The 21720-nt window shown below is 34.5% G+C and overlaps 1 protein-coding gene across 1 annotated transcript; it reads left to right on the top strand.

Moving 5' to 3' along the window:
* The first annotated feature begins 556 nt into the window (after window positions 1–556).
* APPL1 (adaptor protein, phosphotyrosine interaction, PH domain and leucine zipper containing 1) lies at window positions 557–20741 on the top strand. Its single transcript, XM_010083069.1, has 21 exons — window positions 557–652; window positions 1784–1843; window positions 3782–3853; window positions 4672–4759; window positions 6046–6087; window positions 6641–6699; window positions 7183–7329; window positions 7864–7946; window positions 8051–8209; window positions 9527–9715; window positions 10190–10232; window positions 11895–11951; window positions 13671–13762; window positions 14394–14576; window positions 16887–16936; window positions 17327–17501; window positions 17605–17641; window positions 19131–19277; window positions 19527–19577; window positions 19929–20018; window positions 20592–20741. The coding sequence occupies exons 1-21, from the start codon at window positions 629–631 to the stop codon at window positions 20739–20741; spliced, it is 1998 nt and encodes a 665-aa protein (XP_010081371.1). The 5' UTR covers window positions 557–628.
* Window positions 20742–21720: the final 979 nt, after the last annotated feature.

Raw genomic sequence — 21720 nt, 5'->3', positions numbered from 1 at the left:
ATATAGGTTGTACTGTTTTGGTTTGGTTTGGCTTATAGTTCCTCAGCCTTTTGACCACAGAATTGACTGTTATTGTAAAGGTGAATTACAGGTCCAAGCACAGCCAGCAGCTCTCTTTGTGCAGGATGGACAGTATCAGAAAGCCACGGCCTTTGTTTTGATCACACTGCAGATGAAATGTGTATACCTGGTGTGCTATTTAATACCAGTCATCTTTACCCTTTTCCTTAGGGATGTACCATAGTGGGTCCAGTAGTTGCCCACAGTTCCAACTTTTTTAGATGATCTCCCATCTCCCTTGGTCCTTTCCTTTCTGAAACTGTACTTGTATTAACTTGGAGAAAGGTTGACAGTAGGAGTGAGGCTGAGCTTAGATATCTTTAAGATTCTCTGGCATACAACATTTATCATTCCTGTAAACAATGTTGGAGGGTTTATAAAATTTTCAGTAATGCAACGTGAAACAATGCTGTTTAACTTGGAAGTTCTCTTACATTTAAATACTACTTTGCTAATTTGACATGTTCGTGTTTTGGCTGTTTCATTTTTACAGACCCGGTCTTTGCTGGGAGTATTTGAAGAAGATGCTGCTGCAATTTCCAGTTACATCAATCAGTTATTTCAAGCCATGCACAGAATATATGATGCACAGGTAGTGTTAACAAAATTCTTGAATGCATTATAAAGCTTTTGAACCACATATTGTGTCTGTTGCTTTTTTCAAAATACTATAAGCAACATTTTTTTTAACTTCCACATTTTTCAATGTGAAAGTTAAAACATTCCATTAAAAGTTCCACATTTTTTAAAAGTGGAAGTGAAATAAAATAAAAAATGACTGTTTTTCTGTATGTTAGGGAATGGTAAAGACTAAATTCTTGTGATGTCTTTTGCAGTAGAATTTGTTATGACAAGTAAAAAGATTTTCTGGTCTTCTAGTAGTTTTATTGTTACTTCCCAAGTGTTTCTAAAATGTTTCCCATAATGATCTTAGTGTGCATAATAGCATGTACCAAGTGGGAGATTATTTTTTACTCATGGGATAGGTATAATACTCACAATAGTTTAATGTTTCACTCATCAGCTATAAGTAACTGCATTTTTATGCCATAGCCAGAATCTATTTTTTGTGATTTTCCAAACAGTTGAGCTTATGGTTGTATTTTTAATTTGTATACACTTGAACTGTCTGATTTTTTTTTTTACTGATTTGTTACTCTTGCTTTTCATATTTTTATTTTACTGTTGTGTTTACTTCAATGACTATTGTGTTTATTGTAGGTTTGCTGCTATGTAGTTTCATTTTATTGCCTTTCTATTTAGCTTCTAATTTCTGTACATTCTCCTTCAACTGCATCATGAAAGTTGAAGTTGTTCCATACCATGAATCTGTGTACAGGTACAAAGCAGTTTGTAACCAGGTAGTACGGAGGTTTGTTGTAATCTTTTGTGTCCTTTACAGACAGCAAACTCCTAATACTCAGTAACTATGGCAGCTAATTTGAAATAATGAAATGCATACATGTACTGCATAACATGAAAAATACAGAAATTGGTGCACATAGTATTAGGCTGTGAACTTGGTATTTGTAAACACTTATTACTTGTGACTCTTAATAATGTTACAGAAATGGAAGGGCAGGATGCTTAGGTTTTCTGAAAATCTGTAGTCAGATTTTAGGTTCCATGTCTGTAATAGTTTCCTCTTCAAATATGTGATTTTTTAAAAATACTAATGGAAATCAAAAAGTAACAAGCTTGTTTTGGTTTGGTTTTTAATCAGAATGAATTAAGTGCAGCAACTCATCTGACTTCAAAGCTTCTGAAGGAATATGAGAAACAGGTACTGTGTAAATCATTGTTCTTTTTGTGTGGTCAGGACTAAGTTTCTTGTAGTCTTTTATCTCACAATGGAGAATGTATTTAGGTTTGGTCTAGATAAAATGAACTGCTGTAGTTGGTGGCTTGAATCTTTGCCAAAAGGATCTAAAGTCTTCATATTAGTTCCTCCAACTAAACCAGAATGAAATGCCTCTTACTATGATGAACCTTAGTAAGTTCTGGAATATTTTACTTTTGGATCACTGTTTTGGAGGTTGCTTAGGTTGGTGATAGTGTTTTGTTTTTGTTTTATAAACCTGTTTACTGTGTTTAAGTGCTTTAATTTTACTGGTCACAAAGAGAAGAGATTGCATAGCAGCCTCCATTTAACAACCATATTTTACTCTCATTGTGAGAACAATTCCATCTCTGGAAGTGCAGGTTGGGGAATATGTCACTTTGCCTAGTGGTAGCCTATACTATGAAGAGTTTCCTTTTTGTAGCTATACTGCTGGGACCCCTTTTCTGAGATGCACTTTAAAAACAGTAAGTCCCTCTTTTTAAGGAGTCTGGTGCCCCCTATCTTCGTTCTCCACCTATTGAGGTGAACTGGAAAAAGTACTATTTATGAATTATTTTGGTTTGGTGAGTGTTTATAGAGGGGTGAGATGACACTTTATTTTCCCTTTGATAATTGTTACTAATGAATAGGTTTAACGGAGATAGGATCAAAACCACAATGGTGCTGATCAAAAGAATAGTTAGTATTTGTACCTACTGTAGTCCCATTAGGAAGAGACAGAAAAACAGAGAGATTTAGAGTGTCTTATTTAAAAAAAAGGAAGTCTTATATTTCTAATGACAGACTGGAAATGCTGCCTAAGACGTCTGTACGCATTCTGAATTATAGCAGAAATTAAAATATTTCTGGTTTTTTTTGTTTTTTTTGTTTTTTTTTTAAGTAGCTGCAGTACTGTCATTTGAATTGTTTTAACATTGTTGATGCAGAACGAAATGGACTTTAATGATGCAGCTCTTTAATGAATTGCAGTGTTTCTGCCATTTTCTATCAAATATACAGTATTTGCAAAATTAAGGTGAAAAGAACTAGCTTCAGATTAGAAGAACCAGTTAGGGCATGGTATTCTTATTTGCTAGCAGTTACAGATATGAAAAGATACACCAAATATCCTTATTTTAATTACAGTTTGTTACATTCATTGAGAAGAAGGAAGGGGTAACCTAAGAAGCTGGAAGGAGGTGCTCAAATTTTTTCATAAAGAAGTTGGGTTATTTTATATTTCCAAGCGTTTTTTGTTGAGCTGCTGTGAATTAAAAGAAGAATTAAATTAGCACTGGACCTTTTAACTTAATATTCTGGTTTGCCTCTTTGGACTGCTTTTTTCCCCAGTCAGGAGATTACCTTAAAAATATACAAATAATGTTTTAACTGGATTATTTATTTTTTCAGTTATGACCATTTTGGTCATACTTTTGCCTCCATCAAGGCATTATAAAAGTAAACTCTTTTGGATAACTGAAAAATTTCACTTAGTCATGTAATTTAAGAGCTAGAAGTTTAGAGATGAACACCAAATATTGCTTAATTTTTGATGATTTTAAAATAATTTGCAAAACTGGATAAAAATCTTCACAGATGTCAAATCTGCATATTTTCTGTTTCTTTAAATAAAATCTATTAATTAATTTATAAAATCTATTAATTAGATGTAATTCATTAATCTATTTTTAGATATTTTTTTTAATTAGAATTGTTTAGTAGATTTTCCCCCCTCAAATATTCCTTCTTCACAAGACAATAAAGAAGTGCTTCAGTGTATCTTAACTGTATAATGTTTTAAAATAATGGAATACCCAATACATTCATAGACATGATTAATATTGTTTTGAGAATGGCAGAAAACACTGCGAACAACATGCCTCCTTTTAATTTTTTTAGCGTTTTCCACTAGGGGGAGATGATGAAGTTATGACTTCCACTCTGCAGCAATTTGCGAAAGTCATAGATGAGGCAAGTACTTGTATTTGTTTCACTTAATTTGCTAATGTTATCACGTACAGACTTTAACTTGGTATTCCAGCCTTTTTTTAAGATAGGAGGTACGGAAATGGCTTTCGTTTGTCAGTAAGGTAACACTTAATTGCATATTGCAGCCTGTATTTAAAATTACATAACCTGAAGATAAAGACTCAGTTCAGCAAAATGAGGATACATTGTTAAGAGAGATTGTAGTTTAAATTAATGTAGAGACAGCCAAAAAACATTACAGAATGGCCGTTAGAAACATGTTTTAATGAGGGTATTTGTATTCCCTGATTTCAGATACCTGACTGATGAAGGAACCTCCTGCTGTCTGTATTAGAGACAGGGACTGATTCTTCTGAAAGACATTAAGATCTGAATCAGGATTTTTTCTGGGATCTCTCTCCTCACTTTTAATACTACTTAAACAGTATTTTGAAAGGAAGAACACATTTGTTCTATGTCTGTAAGCTGTGCAAGATGGTCTGTGATGTATCTGGAGGGAAATTGGAGAAATGAATTGACTAGTCATCAGAATGTATGAGGCCATCTTCTGACATGATCAATAATTTGGAATAGATTTGGAAAAGGAGGGACAAATACTAAATTCTAAAGGACTTTTATAAAAAGCTAGTGATGAGATCAGGAATCTAGAAAAGAATAGCTGCAAAAAATGAATATGCAAAATTGTGTTTGAGTTGTACATGTCACCTTTGAGTGAAATTGATGTCAACCTATCTTGATTGATTTGATTTAGTCTCAGCACTGTTTGCCTAAAATTTCCTCCTTTCTCTTATCTTCTACAGCTCAGCTCTTGCCATGCAGTACTTTCAACTCAACTTGCAGATGCAATGATGTTTCCTATTACCCAGTTCAAAGAAAGGGATCTAAAAGGTAGAGTTCTCAAACAAATACTGTTTTTATCAGCAGCAGCAACAACAAAATGTAACATTTAATCTCCACAGCTCTTGTTTCACTAAATAGAAAACACCACTTATTTTTCATCTCTCAAAAGTATGCATCCCCCAATTTTTAAGGAACTATAAGCTATTTCTATTCATGAGAATATTACAGTTGAAGAACTTAACACTATTACTGTTTCAACAAAAATATTACTTATATTATGTAAGCATTTCTATAATAAATATTATTTAGAGGAAAGGGAATAGATGGGTGTAGCAAATGGGCTTCAAATATAAATGATAAAGAGTTAAAACCACAATAACTTAAATCCCCAATGTGAACATCCTAGAGTGGGCATATCTAATATATGAACGTTTTAAGTTGAAATTGAAATAAAAATTACAACTCTTCCATAATTCCTCTAGCTCTTTATGAATCTTGGAAAATGCTTCTTTGGGAATAGTTTGTTGCAAAATTATGGATTAGATTATGCTTTCTGAGCAAGGGAACATGAGTATCTCAAGGCTAATATTGCTCCTCAGAAACTGGAAAAAATCTCCTGTTAATATTTACTCAAGGTGCATCCCTGAGGCAATAATCACAAATTAAGTTTTCCCACTGAAAGTTTTTAACCAGCAACTGATGTAGTATTTAACGATACCATACTTCTTTATGCACTTCATAGGCATTGCATTTTCTGTAAAGCTTTTCCCTGCTTTTTTGTCTTTGCTCTACCATAAAGTTGAACATAGCTCTCTGTTTATGTTCTAGTATGACCCAAAGCCACAATCAAGAACAGAACAAGAGCTAAGCATAGTACTGTTCTCTGTTTCCTGACACAGTGAGACTAAATAACCATCTACAACATGACTAATTTTAGGTAGGAGGAACCACAGTGTGTTTGGGGCTTTCCTTTGATCCAGTGATACTTCCCCATCTCCTGTGCTTCCACTTCACCAACTTAGAACAGAACTCTGACCAGAACTATAGTGATACATTTGTATTGACAATCGCTTTCAAAGACTTTGGAAAAGGACTTCCTCCTTAACTTACTACAGTACAGCATCTTTTTTGGTAAGCTGGACAGCCACACAAATGATACTTGGGCCCTAAGTAGGAGCAGGCTTTCCTGGCTGTATAGGGCCTGTGCTGGTAATTCAGTATGATACAAGGTGTGAACTACAACTCTTCAGTAGTGAAACATTGCATGAGACACTGTGATATATAAATGTTATGTTCCTGACAACTTATTTAAATTGTGATCTGTTGTTTTGTAGAGATATTAACTCTAAAAGAAGTTTTCCAAATTGCAAGCAATGGTAAGTGTAAAAAACTTAATGTTACAGATATTACAAGACAAAAGGATTATTGTAGTTTATTTACTCAGAAAATTAGTGAAGATATTTGCAAGGCTTAAAGTGACTAATTAAGGTGTAGTTTTTTTCAGTGATTCTTAGGCACCCATCTTTCTTTAGTTCACTTGTAAATCCCTGCTTTGTGTTAAGGCAAATTGACAATATTAGGGTTTTTTTACAATACTTAAAATATGTATATAATTCTTGAATAATTTAGGATTATGCTACCAAAGTTACTAAAAATAGTAAGGTGCTAGCTCACTTCTTAAAGTCAAGACTGGATTAATAAACAAATTTTACCTCTAAATAACCCCTAAAATAAGTTATCTAGTTTTCTTCCCTATTATCAGAAGTAATTTTTTTAGCTAGCTCTATTAACAATTCTTAAAGGTTTTAATATGACAGAACTCTGCACTCAGCTGGCTTTGCAACACACAGTGATATAAAAGGTTTTCTGCTCTGTTTCATAAGTCATTAATTTATCAAAATGATAACAAATTCTCTCTTGGTTCCTTAGACCATGATGCTGCTATTACCAGATACAGTCGGTTGTCAAAAAGAAGGGAAAATGAAAAGGTTCGTAAAACAAAATAATATAAAGAATTTTAGATGAGATAAGAAATAATTTTTATCTAATATATAATATTTATGATGGAAGACAGTGTATGGCAGATTCCACCCGCAGTTTGATAGTTTATGTTTTAGCAGTCTAGACAGTTTGCTTCAGAACAGAAAAGCAGGTTTCCCCAATACATGCCTCTCGTAACACTGAAAATGTTCTATGATTAAGATTGTGATACTACATTCAATTTATTTTTGTAAAGAAATAACTACACTTTCATGGGGAGAAGAATTCTGTGTTTGTTTTTAATCTATCTCTCATGTATAAATTAGAGAAGCGGAACTGTAGGGTAAAATATGCAATTGCAGCTGATAAAGGGTAGAACATTACTGTGCTGTTTTTTCCATGCTAGCTATAAAGCTGTCCAGAAGGCACATAATGAATGCCAAGTCTCAAAACATTCCTCTTTCCCCCTCCCCCTGTCTGTGTCTCTTTAGATCAAGGCTGAAGTTACAGAAGATGTATATACTTCAAGGAAAAAACAGCATCAGACCATGATGCATTACTTCTGTGCATTAAATACTCTTCAGTACAAAAAGAAAATCGCTATGCTTGAACCCCTGCTAGGATACATGCAAGCTCAGGTAATTTCAGAATCTGAAAGAAGACGTAAAACTCAGTTTAGATGTGGCAGTTTTTCTGGACCAGTGAGTACACCATTTTTAAGATACGCGTTGTCAGTTCCCTTGGCAGGATCCACAGTTAGAGGATGGCCCCAGACAAGTCCTCACAGGTTTCCCCTCTCCTATGCCTCCCAGTAACCCCACCCGTAATACAACAGTTATCAAACTGGTGGGCTTGAAAAAGTACAATGAGGCCTTGATATCACCAAAAGATCAAACCTTGTTTCTTTTCCGGGGCAGTTTCTGCATATTTCCTCTGAGTGACTGTGTGCACATCCACTTGACACAATGAAATCCCACTGTAATGTCAGCATCAACCTTCACTTCCAGAAAAAAACATGCATTCTGCTTCTTTTATTGAGAGGCTTTGGTGGAAATGAGGGATGAAAACAGATTTCCCTGAGAAACTTTAACCTCATATGGTCTCATGTGTTAGTTATTAATGTAGTTTTATTAATGACTAAATTTTCCCTTTTCCTCCTTTTTTTTTTAAAGATAAGTTTTTTTAAAATGGGTTCAGAAAATCTTACTGAGCAACTGGAAGAATTTTTGACCAATATTGGCACAAGTGTACAGAAGTAAGTTGTTTTAGTTGAATTTTGAATTATTATCAATACAATTATTTTTTCTGTTTCTACTTATTAATAAATTATCTCTGTTAATAACACATTATTTACCTTAGTGTTCGCAGGGAAATGGAGTGTGAAGTAGAAAACATGCAGCAAACTATAGAGGACTTGGAAGTAGCTAGTGATCCGCTGTATTTGCCTGATCCCGATACTATGAAATTTCCTGTTCATAGAAACCTAACACGGAAAGCTGGCTATCTCAATGCAAGAAAGTAAGACTAACTTGTTAATTTAAAATTCCAGAATATTTAATTTTGGGAAAGGAAAGCTAAAAAAAGTATGCTATTTTTTTTTAAAGTTAGCTATGCTGATTTTACATACTTAGTTGAGTAAGTCAGTCACACAGGAGCTGTTCTGTCTCTTTCCTTGGACTCCTTCACTTAATTAGTATTAATTTAATTGTTACACGGACATAGTGTCGTTCAGGTGCAAAGCATAGTTATCCTGATTTTAGTCTCATTTTACCTGAATTTTTCTAAAAGAAAAAGTTTATAATTTCACTGGGCTGTAATTGGAAAACAACATGATTTCAGCTATAAGGATTGTTCTGTAAGTATCTGTTAAAGCTTTGGGATTCAGGTTACTAATAACATATGACAAGCTTGAGATGTACAAGGCAAATACTCTCTCTTAACTGAAAAATACTTTTAATGGCCTCAGTTTCAGGAGGTAGTCTTTTGTCCACGGGAGGGAGCTGTTACTCTATGTATTAAAGTCTAGCAGCTTATTTTTAAAGTTATTTTTAATACGTTGTAACACTCAGATTTTTTTTCTGCAATTTATATAATAAGCTCCAAGGAATTAAAAAAAAAAAAAAAGTAGATTAGTTTTACAACAGTTAAGAGTGACATACTCACTGGATGATGCATGAATGTCTGTAGTAGAACACAGTTGCAGCAATTAATATTGAAGAGAGTACGTGAACAAAAAGGGAGGCTAAATTGCAAGTGTTATTGATTTTTGGTTTCAGATTGTTCCCCTTCTGTTATTCTCAGGGGAAAAAAAAAAAAAAGAAAGAAAACCAACATGCTCTAGGCAAAATTTTGGAAATCTTGTTGAATGGTACAAAATACTTGGAAAACTGAGATATCTTATGTGACTAACTGAGATATCTTACGTGACTAAGGTAATTCTTAACACAAAGTTCTTCAAAACTCAGTCTTAACAATGTAAGTGTGGAGTTCAGAGGTCTTACCAATTATATTGGTAGTGCATATAATTCCAATATGCATATTGCGTAAAGCAATACCATAAAAGCTGATCATCAGAACTGAAGTACTTACGCCTTTTCATTCTAAATTGTTTCACATAATTTAAAAATGCAGTTGTTATTATGTATTCTTTGCCCAGCAATAGATCTAGCATGACAAAACCAACAGATGGAAAGAGACTAAGTTAGCTGTAAAGCTGACTCAAAACATTAAACAGGGAAAAAAGCTTCCTTAAGTGCCCAGATGGTTTATTCCAAGTGATTTTCAGCTCAGCTGAACTCCTCATCTACTAACTAAGAGCCTTTTTTTATCTTTTAGTAAGACAGGGCTGGTATCTTCCATTTGGGAGAGACAGTTTTACTTCACTCAAGGTGGAAATCTGATGAGCCAGGCAAGAGGTGATGTAGCTGGGGGACTTGTCATGGATATAGACAATTGTTCTGTGATGGCTGTGGACTGTGAAGACAGACGGTACTGTTTTCAGATAACATCTTTTGATGGCAAAAAGTAAGTATTCTTACATTATTGTTACCTGTAAGAAATACTGGACTCACTAATTAAGAAAGGAAGAATGGTCTACCTTTGGCCAGATTATAGCTTGATGGATTTTTGGGGGGTATTTAGAAGCAAAATCTGGGATGTCTTTTTAACTCTGTCTGTTTTTTTGTTTATAAGCTCTATAATGTAGCTGAGTGGTGTTTCAGAGTAAAATTACCATAACCAGTTTACAATCGTGTATTATTGCATTTTGTGAGTGAGTATTACATGGGCATAATTAGAATTTTGTTCCTTGTCTATTTTCAATTGAAATCAAAACATAAATCCCCGCCCCCCTGATTAATTGTTGACTGAACATAGCACGTACGTGCCTTTCTTAATTTGTTGTGCTGTGCACAAATATGAAAATGGAGTTTCCTGTCTGAGTGTACTTGTGAGGCATTTTAAATAGACAAAATTGTATTTTCCATTCTCCTCTTTCAGGTCTTCAATCTTACAGGCAGAGAGTAAAAAAGATTATGAAGAGGTAAGCTTATAGGAGGTCCACACGGAGTTCTGTGTTGCACAGAAGGAATAAATTTGTAACAATAGTTGGAATGCTCATTTTATGTTCTCCGGGTGGTAAGCAGTGAACTTTTCATTCATTCATTCTATCTATAATGACAGGTTTCAAGAAGTCTGACAAAATATTAGTGTGTTTAAAAAAATAAAGTTATGATTGCCACCAGGTCCTTTTCAGTATTATGGAAAAAAGTAAAGGAAAAAAGGAAAATAAAAATGAAAAACCCCACAGCAACATAGCTAGCAGTAATGGAATCTTGACAAATGCTGCTTTTCCTTCCTCCTGTTCATGCTTTCCTACACCTGCTTGTCAGGAATGGAAAATGAAGGAAATCTTAGGTTAGGAGACAGGTAATGAAAAACTGTTTTTTCTGCCTCTGATGCGTGATGGGAAACATGCTTATATTTCATGAACAAGTTGAATCACAAAATGTGAAATCATTTGCTGTTGGACTGCTTTCAAAGCTGCTTGTGATCACTATTTCCAAATGGCTGCTAAGTCTGCTGATGCAGATGTACTTGTCTGTGCAGTGGATGAACACCAGCTGAAAAATGTCAGTATTCAAATACTAGGTTAGCAAACTTATATGTTGTAGCAAATATTGATATGGAAAATAAATGGGGGAAAAAAAACAACCCACGACCCATATGTAGCAACTGATACTAAGTATTTGTTAATTACAAAGGTATGTCTGTTTGCATTATTATTCAATATAGACTTTCCAATAAGGGCTGGGATGGGAAATAAAATGTTTTAAAAGCACTGTTGATTTAAAATATGTTTGGGCAAGCAACGGGATAAGGAAATATAGAAAATACGGTCCTTGCAGCCTGCATTCAAGTTCCTCTGCAATCTTCAATGTTACATTGATATAAAATGACCTGTTATGCTATTTCTAAGGCTTTTAGCTGGGTCAGGTTGGCCCTGGTGCATTTACTCTGTTGAGGGTGTCTAACAGCCTAACTCTGAAACATTTGCCCTCAAATGCCTCACTGGAGGAAGGGAGTTTATAGTCAGCTTTAGCAGCTCAAATTTGTGATTTTCTGGGCTGCAGTTGCTGTGCTGTCTTACAGATAGCTCAGGTGACAACCCTAACAACAAGCTGGGGTTCAGTGGAACATATTTATTGGTAGTATGCATATAATCCAGTTAGTTTTCTCCTTCAGAGCAAAGTTGAAAAGCAACAAGCTGGAGCAGATGGTTTTCCTTAGCACAGGGAGAAGAGATTCGAGCTTAGAGGTGCAAGAAATGGCCAAGTTCAACAAAAGGCAGATGGAATCTTTATAATGTCTTGAGGAAACAATGTCATCTACAGTCACAGAATAATGGAGTACAGACAATCCTGATTTTTTTTTTTTTTTAGTTCCTTAGAGTTGTGATTTAACCTTGCTTTAGTTTTGATGTTCAGTGTGACTAAAATAATATTTTTAAGTAAAATCTGATATTATAAAGTGTATTATGCAAATAGTAGGGAATTTTATGACAATCTGGGTGTGCAGAATACTGGCTTGGCTCCCTGAAGTTACAAAGAAAGTGGAAAATGTGCTGAAGTTAGCCAGCTCAGGTATTTAATCAAGTTTGTTAAAAAAACATGAAAAATTAATTTTTTTCCTCTCTCTTTTTCAGTGGATATGTACCATAAACAACATATCTAAACAGATATATCTAAGTGAAAACCCTGAGGTAACTTTACTAAAATCTGTAGTACCAGTAATATGTTAAGATGTAGATATGCACTAAATTAAAAAGAGATCAACTGGATCTAATTGGATAGCTTAGAATTAAGCTGAGTACTTCCTACATGTCTAATTATAAGCTTTTCATGCTATGAAAGCATGCAGTCCATTGTCTCCTTCATCTAAATGCATATATAGAAAGCATTAAAATATGTGACTTTTATATTTGGTATAACTTTTTGACATCTTCAAGAGCTTGTATTCTATTTTGTATATGATACTTTGTTACAAATTAATATGACAAATATTCAGACGGATACCTTTAATTTCTACTAGAGGAAACTGCCAATCTTATGAAACTGAATCTTCTGAGCATAGCAATTTTGTAGGAAAAACATATTTTCACTTCATTAAAGAGTTATTGGGTATGTAAATTAATGTAATTTTTATGGTTTCCATTTGTATTTATAGAGTAACGTTATATTGATACAAACTTACATAGCGATTTTTACTTGCTAGATAGGTGAATGGGCCCAGCAAAAGCTGGTGTTTTGTAACAGAGCATTTATCTATAGATGAAGCGCGTTGAAGGTAAAATTGTACTCCCTGCTGTCCCTGCTGAGGTCTGAAACATGTTATTGGAAAGGAAACTTTCCAGTGATTACCGGAGATGAGAACTGTTAAAGCAGCCAACAGGCAGCTTGTTGAATAATACAGGAATCTCTCATTCAACTATGTAACACAAGGCGCTTCCCAAATGATCTGGAAGATCACAGTGAAATGGAAAGTGTCTCATGGCAGCTTTTGGTTTAGGAGCTAAATATAACTTTGTAGATAATACAAGTACCTGTCTGGCTGTCTAAGTTAACCGTACAGATGAGAAAGAAACTGGTTTTAGTGCAAAGCTCGGTTACCTAAAGCACATGTTCTGCTGACTCTGCAGCTGAGGTTCTGTTTAGTCCTGGTGTAAGCAGGAGCAGCTCCCTTACATCAGTGAGGGTGTGTGCATTTGCGCCTCGATGGTAGTGCCTTTTCCTCACTTCCCAACAGCTTTATAGTCATCCTCACTTTCTGGGTCATACGCTCACACAGAGTGTTTTGTCTGCTGCACCTTCCCTCTCCAAAAATCCTCTTTCTTCAAGGACTTTTGCTATTGGCTTTACCCCATGAAGTGAAGCCATCAACATTAAATAGTGATACTTCATAATTAGAGATTGATGTGGAATTCTTCAACTGTAAATGGTCCATTATTTGCTGAAATAACACTGTTACATAGGGCTTACTTGATAGTTGTTCATGTCTTGGTTTTTCAGAAACATTTAAGTGTTCACAAATTTAAAGTACAGACTTTTGAATCGTCATGTTTTTTAGTTTGTAGTTGAGGACCATTTCTCAAATGAGATTTTTCTATGTCATCCTGGCTACATTTGCTTATTTTGTCAGACGTATCATTAGGACTTTTCTCTATTGGTGGCTTTTTATTAGTGTTCACAGTACTATAAAGCAAGTGCACGCATTTAAATTTAGAAAGTGAACCGCAGGAAATGTGTTACCAGTTAGAAGAAAAAACTACAACTATGTTAGTGAAAATTTAGGAATTTAGGATTCTCACAAAGGGTTGAGTTTATAACTTCTACCAATTGCATATAAATAAAACTAAAATCTTAAATGCTTATTTTGAGGAAAAGGTTTTCAGTTATTTTTTTTTCCCATCTCTCTGTTGCAGGAAATTGCTGCACGTGTAAATCAGTCAGCTCTGGAAGCTGTTACTCCATCTCCTTCCTTTCAGCAGAGGCATGAGAGCATGCGGCCAGCTGTGTAAGTTTATGAACCTATAGGTCATTTAAAGAGCACATCTATAAAGAGAATCCTGGATAAAGTTCCAAGGAGAAAAAAAAAAAACAAAAACAAACAAAAAAAAAAACAAAAAACAAAAAAAAAAAAAAACCAAAACTTTCTATTTTCAGAGCTAAATCTTTGATAGGCTAGAGGAAGATTTCTTGAACTCACCTTTTTAACGTTGCTTAGCATCCATTGTTACAAGTAATCCAGATATCCAGCTGACTGGACAGTTTTGTTGGTTGCATCATTTGTCTGGTTTGTTGTATTAATTTATAATGAGCTTCTTCTGAATGTGTCCAACTCCTGGGACCAGACCTCAGATTGTTTTAACGTCAATATATAATCACATATAAATAATATATAATCACATATGAAATATAATACAATCCAGCACCATTATTAACGCAAGTAGTGACTTTAAATTACATTTTACCAGGAACGCAGACTCCATTTTTGTTTGCTAGACCCTGATCTTCCGGTTTTTAGTTTTGGTTTTGGTTTGCATCAAGTTTTGGAATATTGTGTTAGTCTCCCATATGGTTTAATTTATTATCAACCAACCTGAAACTAAGTTATCTTTATTTTGATTTGTTTTGTTTTGTTTTAGACAATCTCGTCCTCCTGCAGCTCGTACTAGCAGCACAGGGTCACTGGGATCTGAATCAGCAACTTTATCGGCACTTTCCTTGGATTCACTTGTTGCCCCTGACACTCCAATACAATTTGACATAATATCTCCAGTTAGTGAAGATCTGCCTGGCCAAGGAAAATCTTCAGGGCAATCGGGCAGGTAGGATATGTAGAGAGAAGGAAAAAAATTCCTAAAGTTAATGTTACTGATTTAAAAACAAATAAACAATCAAACAAGAAACCATGTTTAGGCTGCAGCTCCAAAACATTCATTGCCTTTGCCCTCACAAAATTTGCAGTCACCAGCGAAGCAAAACAATTATTTAAAATGTTAAATAGAGTTGTAAAAAAATGGATTAATTACATGCACTAGATTGAAGGTATAGCTTTCTGTTTAGCAGCAGCTTTTCTTGCTTTAACAGCTAATGCTTTTATTGATTGATTTATTTTAATCTTTTGGTTTCACAAAGTATTTTCCTTTCCTATTGCTTGCTTACCCAGCAGCTTGGGTTATTTCCTCTTGGAAACTCAAGAGAAATTTGGTAGCCCTGCCTCCAGGTGATGATGGCATACGATGACACTCTTCTTAACCTGACAGGTGAGTGAAAATGATCTAGGCTTCTAGAGTAATCTCGTATACAGACAAGTTAAAATTGTCTGAGAGCTCTTCCCAAAATATAAAAACATTTTCTCCTACTTCATTTTTTTAAACTTCCCACTCAAAAAGAATAATAAAAACCTGTAAATCTCTAGTGCACTTCTGGAACTATATGTACAGAATTTAGATATTAAGAAAACATATTTTTCAGATCCAGCTGCTCTTAACAACAAGAAAAAAAGTAAAAAAGCTGGAAACTAATTTACGTGACTCTAGTCACAATAATGTGTTGTATCCCCCTGTCCTCTAGGAAAATACTGAATTTTCACTTGCACCTCAGAGATATACATGAGTTAAAATTATATATATTCAAGTCTTTTTTTTTTTGACAGTTTTCTTTTTTGTCGTTGTTTGGTATAGCAGGATAATCAGTTGGCTAATTAGATCCTTAAAAATATATTGATTTAAAATAGACTTGAACTGTATTCCAGGAAGTGGAGAGGTTTATACTTCAGCTGAATTCATGTCATCAGTTATAATTCCTTTCTAGAAAATAGTATTTTTCATAGCAGAAATGAGACAGTGTTTTGCTCAGTATTTTCAACTAACCATCACTGTCAATAAAGAACTGCAGTGTTTGTACAGATAGGCAACGTGCTACTTTTAGAAGTATTAATTATTTAAAAAAATATATCTATTTTTCTTAGTTTCTAATACTGATGACATATATTTAGATTTTATTTATGCCTTTTGGGAGATCCAGTCAGATTCTGCATTTACTGTTCCACTCTAATCTTAAATTACAACTGAGCAAAAGAAGATGTTAATGGAAGGAATTTCCCTTCAGTGTATTTACACAGGTCAGCATTTAATGGGATGATTCTTGATTAAGTCCATGTTATATAAATGTTGTAGCAACGCAGTCTTGACTTCAGAGTTCAGTCTAGAACAATTTTATTACTTTAAACTAGATATCTTAGTTAAAAGATTTCACTGATGATAAAAGGAAACTGGCAGTCAGTATGACATATAACTGAACAAGAGCGATTGACATTTTTTTTCTCTTAGTTCTGAAATTTGCTTTTAGAACAGTAGCTATTGAGAGGTGACACCTTAATTGCTCCCCTATACAGCCTAATTTGAAGTTTATTTAACCTTTGACAATAGTCTTTCAGCTACCAGTTAGCCAAAGAGAAAGGGGCTTTTCCTCTTTAGAAGTTTCATTTCGAATTTCCCCATTTCCCATACTCTTTTCAGCATTGCTTTACTGCTTTTGAAAAATGTAGACTTGGAAGCCTAGAGTATTTTCACTTTTCATGGTACCTGATAGCAATTCTGTCTTTGACAGCCAGAAGTAGCCACATTTCTCTTGACCCTCTAAGAGTAAAACCCCAGTAATGTTTTCAGAAAGCTGCATTTGAAACTAAACCAGTGACTTCTCTTCAGTAATTCAACAACTTGAGAGAGTGATGAGAAGTGTGGTGGTCCTATGGAATACTGAAAGGACAAGCTTTTGGCTGTACTTCCTGAAGCTGTTCTGTGAAATTTCATTCCCTAAAGCTACCTTTTCAGTTATTAATAAGGTCTTGTCTTGGACTTAGATATAAAAAAATAGCATGTGAGCAAAACTATGGCAGCAATAGGACAATAATATCTGGTGTTTTTCCCATAATTTGAGCCCCAAATATAGCGATTTGTGTCTAACTCCTGATTAAATTGCTTGTCCGTATGATTTATTATACATTGTTCCTCCAGATTACAAGTCTGTGAAATCATTACATGCTCTTATTTGATGCAGCATGAGACTACTGCATTATTCATTAGTGGTTCTTGTAATCTGACTCCTGGTTTAATGTTTTCATTTTTTAATAGACGCACAAATCCTTTTGGTGAATCGGGAGGCTCAAAATCTGAAACAGAAGGTAAAGCAAAACTTCTATTTTAATGCAAACTAAAAAATAGAATTTAAAAAATATTTTTCTATTTTCATCTGTAGCTTCTCTCTCCTACTTTTAACACCAGTTTTAGAATGCTTAGTGACATTCGCAATGTATTAGACAACTTGAGTTAAATCAGGCTACTGTCTGCAAGTCTGTTTTAAAAACAATTCATTGCATCTTTTGTATTCATTAAACCAAATGAAACGATGTGTGACTTGCTGTTTAGTGATTGTACCTCTAATTCATAAATATGAACAATCTCTTTCTAAGTTAGTAGAAGTCTGCAGTTTTCCTGACTGCTGTCCATCTTTGCTTTTGAACGGAAAACCCAAAATGGAGTTCACTTTTTTTCAATACTTCTCTTTGTCTTAGATTCAATTCTTCATCAGTTATTTATTGTAAGATTTCTTGGCTCTATGGAGGTGAAGTCTGATGAAAGTCCAGATGTTGTTTATGAAACAATGCGTCAAATACTAGCAGCTCGTGCCATCCATAACATTTTCAGGATGACAGAATCACATTTATTAGTCACTTGTGACTGTTTAAAGTAAGTTTGCCTCCTGACTTCTATTGATGTTTATTTGCCGAATGATCTTCTTTCACTTTGGTAAAACTTACTTCCCGTTTTGTTTTCAAAAACAAATTTTTAGGTTAATTGATCCACAGACACAAGTTACAAGACTACGAGTAAGTAACTTTACATTTTAAGATAAGTACCCAGCAATGTAATTCTTCTATTTTAAAAACAATATGATTAGATGTTAGCAAAAATCACTAACAGTGTAAGATTTCCAGACAAATTTCCACTGAAATTAGGAGACTAATGCATACATTGAAAAAAAGACAAACACTAGCAAATCAAGTTTAATGGGAGTGATATCAATAGGTCAAGTAGGCCTTTGAAACTTCCCCGCACACACCCTGATTTGATAGGCTAAAATCTTGGGAAACGAGAATATTGTATTTAACAACGTGTTTGATGATAAACATTTATATTGTTAGTAGAGAGGTAACATTAAGGTTGGAGTCCAATTAGTTCTGAAGTCCAAAATGGTTTGCTTGGTGTTTGGGTTTTTTTTGGTTTGGGTTTTTGTTTCATAATGCATAATTGCATTGAGAGCGTTGTACAGTTTGTGGGTTTGGGGTTTTGTCCCCTCATTCTTTATAAAAACTGCACTTGAAAGGAATAAGTGGAATTCTTCTTAGAACATTAAATAAGGCCAGCTTAATTCTTCAGAATTAGCCATCTTTATATTCCATATTTCAAAACTGTTCCCCCTTTCCCCCTTTCTTTATGCACACTTTATGGTCTGTCATTTAATTACTTTGTATCTTCTTTTAAAAACATTCCATTTTGGGGGACTCTGAATTACTTTCGTGTCCGTAAAATAAAATCCTAAGCATGTGAAAATGTCTTGATATTTCAAGTAGTGCTTTTTTCTTTATTTATATTTGTGGCAATAAGTTTAAAACTGCCCCAAAGCTGTAAGCTTGAACAGGTGAGATAGATCGACTGAGTGCACATCATGTATTCTAAATGTTTAAGGCTAGGAAAAAACTCCTATCATTTTTATAACAGTTGTGGTAGGGGCCTTCAAAATTTAAAAACTTAATTTATTTTCAGTCTTAAAAAGATAGAGTTGAAAATTTTAAGTCCACCCTCTTTTAGCAATGACACAGCAAAATAGTTTTATTGTAACAAAATAATGAGGATAGGTGGGTGTGGTTTTGCTTTTTTTTTCCCTTGTATATCTTTCTTTTTGCTTATATAACTCAGGAGAGCTGAACTAATTGCAGCAAAGGTTTTAGAGAAGTAGTTCCTTTACGTGGGACCAAATGTTGAAAGCTTAGTTACAAATGTAATTTGTACAAATGTCTCTTTAAAGGAAAAAATAGTGTATTCACATTTAGAATGATGACTGAATTGCACTGCAAACATGGTCCCCTTTTCTTATATGGAGTGTGCTTTTAGAAGTTGTCTATCTTTTGCCTAATTTAATCCTTGCCTTCTAATCTACTGATTGTGTTCTGTAATTACATGTTTGGTCAGGTTGCAACTTCTGGTGTGGTTGTGCATTTATGATATTGAAGTAATTAATATGCAGTAAATTGTAACCTCATATAGAAAATATCTGTAACCAGTTTTAATATCTCCGTATGTGATCTTTTTTGGCAGTTTCCTTTGCCCAGCGTAGTCTTGTATGCTACGCACCAGGAGAATAAGCGCCTTTTTGGATTTGTGCTTAGAACATCAGGAGGGAGAGTTGAGAGCCGCCAAACTTCCATCTGCTATATATTTGAATCAAATAACGAAGGGGAAAAGGTATTGGTGATGGTACTCATATCAGTTTTGAACCTGACGTGCATTCCAAGATGTTAGATCCATTTAAGCTGTCCGGGGATTTCTAAGGGAGAGTATTTTGTTTACGTACTGAAAAACAGTTAAACCTGACGGTCTAAGTACCTGCAAGTGCTTGAATATGCTCTCGTATCTAATTTGGGAATCTGGCTTAATTTTAAAGGCATTTTTTGTAAAGTCTTTTTAATTACTTCCCATCTGTTTTGTGTTTAGATTTGTGACTCTGTTGGACTAGCAAAACAGATAGCTTTTCATGCAGAACTGGTAAGAATCTTTCTGGGGCAAGGGATCCTTGTGAATGGAAGGGAGAGAGTAAATTTAATAACTGTAATAGAATGTATTCTGCAAGATGCTTACAGCTGCAGTACTACTTTTGTGGTGTATTTTAAGGGATTTGTTTTCTAAAATTTAAACCCGAGATAAAAAGACTTTGACCAATGTCTGCTGTGGAACAATATTCAAGATAGGATTTAACTTTAACAAATGTATCTGTCCTTTAAAAGAAGAATAATCAAAACTGTGGTATAATAGTTTTGAGCAAACTCATATAATTCGGTAGTGTATCAAACATCTCGGGCTGTTGTTACTTACTTTATTTACATTTTTGCCCCTTAGGATCGAAAAGCTTCAGAAAAGCAAAAAGAAATAGACAGAGTCAAAGAGAAACAACAGAAAGAACTGAATAAACAAAAACAAATTGAAAAGGTACATTTCATAATTATTTCTTAATATTATTTTTTTCCTCTACTTACTTTCTCTTGCAGCTTTGTACTCAGGCTCCACTATCACATTCTTTAGTACAAGTTCATGGAATGGAATTATGTTAATTATAAGAAGCATTTCCAGTGAGGATTTGGTACAATTTTGTAGAGTAGTTTTTAACTCCACTATCTGTGGAGATAAACCACAGAACGCCTTTACAAGAGTACTTAATAGCAGTGCTTGAAGGAACACCTCTCAAAGGCCCAAAATAATTTAATTTGCTGAGAGGGGCTCAGCTGCACAGCGAGGAAGGGGCTACAGACAAAGGTACTTGTTCTGACCTGCGGGATTTTATGGAGTATAGGTACAGATGTGGTAATGTGTTAGCTGTTCTAATAAAGCCAAGTTCTGAAATGTAAATGTTTTGGTTCCCTATTCCATCTTTTAATTCCCTCTGTATAGAAAGTTGTCCATTGATAGTTTAGAAATCATAGTAATGGTATCGTGTTTCAGTTGTAGATGGCTTTAAAGTTAATATTCTTTTTCTGATTTCCCAACCCCCACTTCTCAAATTAGGATTTAGAGGAGCAAAGCCGGCTGATAGCTGCTTCCAGCAGATCGAACCAGAGCAGTGGAGAAGGACAATTTGTAGTCCTTAGCAGTAGCCAGTCGGAAGACAGTGATTTAGGAGAAGATGGAAAGAAGAAAAGAGAATCTGAAGCTTAATGTGGCCTGCTTTATTAAAATTGGAATCATGGATGTATCTGATGAAATGGCACAAGTTCTACAAGAAGTGAAATGTAGGTGGAGGGTCTGTTGTATTATATAAGATTCACAATATGTAGACCCTATTATGCCTTGATTTTTCTTTCTCAATTAAGTGATTTCCATTTTCATGTTAGAATATTTTCTCTTCTGTATACCAGAATGAAGCATGGTCATGCGGCCACGGTTACTACAAAATTATGTTTTCTCAAGGCTTCTCTGCAGTATGGAAAAAACTGCAGGGGTTTTTCCCCACTTACTCTTCTGTGCAATTGATTGCTCTTGAAGCAAAACTTAGAACTCTCATTGGACTTCAGCAGTACACTGAAATTTGTTCTTTACACTGCAGTATGGAGAACACCTTGCTGGAAGCAAAAGCAGATGTCCAAATAAGACAGCTTTACCTAATTTATTGCACATAACTGTTCTTAGGTGTAGAAGGAAAAATCCTTAGTAAGATCAGTGACATGTGCAATAGCTCTAGACAGAAAGATTTTTTTTTTTTGTTTCATATTGCACTGTATGATACTGTTTTGATTTTTTTGGTGAATATATGCTGAAAGACTTGTTTTCAACAGGAGAAAAAAATACTGTCAGACCTACATAAAAGCTGATGAGACGCAGTTGCACTTTGCTGCATGAGGAATGTATAAAGCATTCCTTATCAAATGATAAGAATAATGTATATATTCTTGTAGCACAAGTGCCATGTTCTTAGTTTTTCCCCAGTACATGTAATAAAAAGCTTTAAGCCTTTAAGTTCATTTTTAACAGAACATGCATAGAGTTGCAGAAACATCTTGAATTCCTTCATTGGAAAAATTTTCTGAATATGTAAATGCCTTGCCACCAGTACACTACATTTACTGAAAAGGAGTTGAGGCTCTTTAAGTCTTTTTATGGAAATCAATTTTGCAAACAGAATTTACCAGCTCTGAAA

This window comes from Pterocles gutturalis, unplaced genomic scaffold (genome assembly GCF_000699245.1).
Source record: "Pterocles gutturalis isolate BGI_N339 unplaced genomic scaffold, ASM69924v1 scaffold29726, whole genome shotgun sequence".
NCBI classification, from domain to species: domain Eukaryota; kingdom Metazoa; phylum Chordata; class Aves; order Pterocliformes; family Pteroclidae; genus Pterocles; species Pterocles gutturalis.
This window is presented reverse-complemented; position numbering and strand designations above follow the sequence as displayed.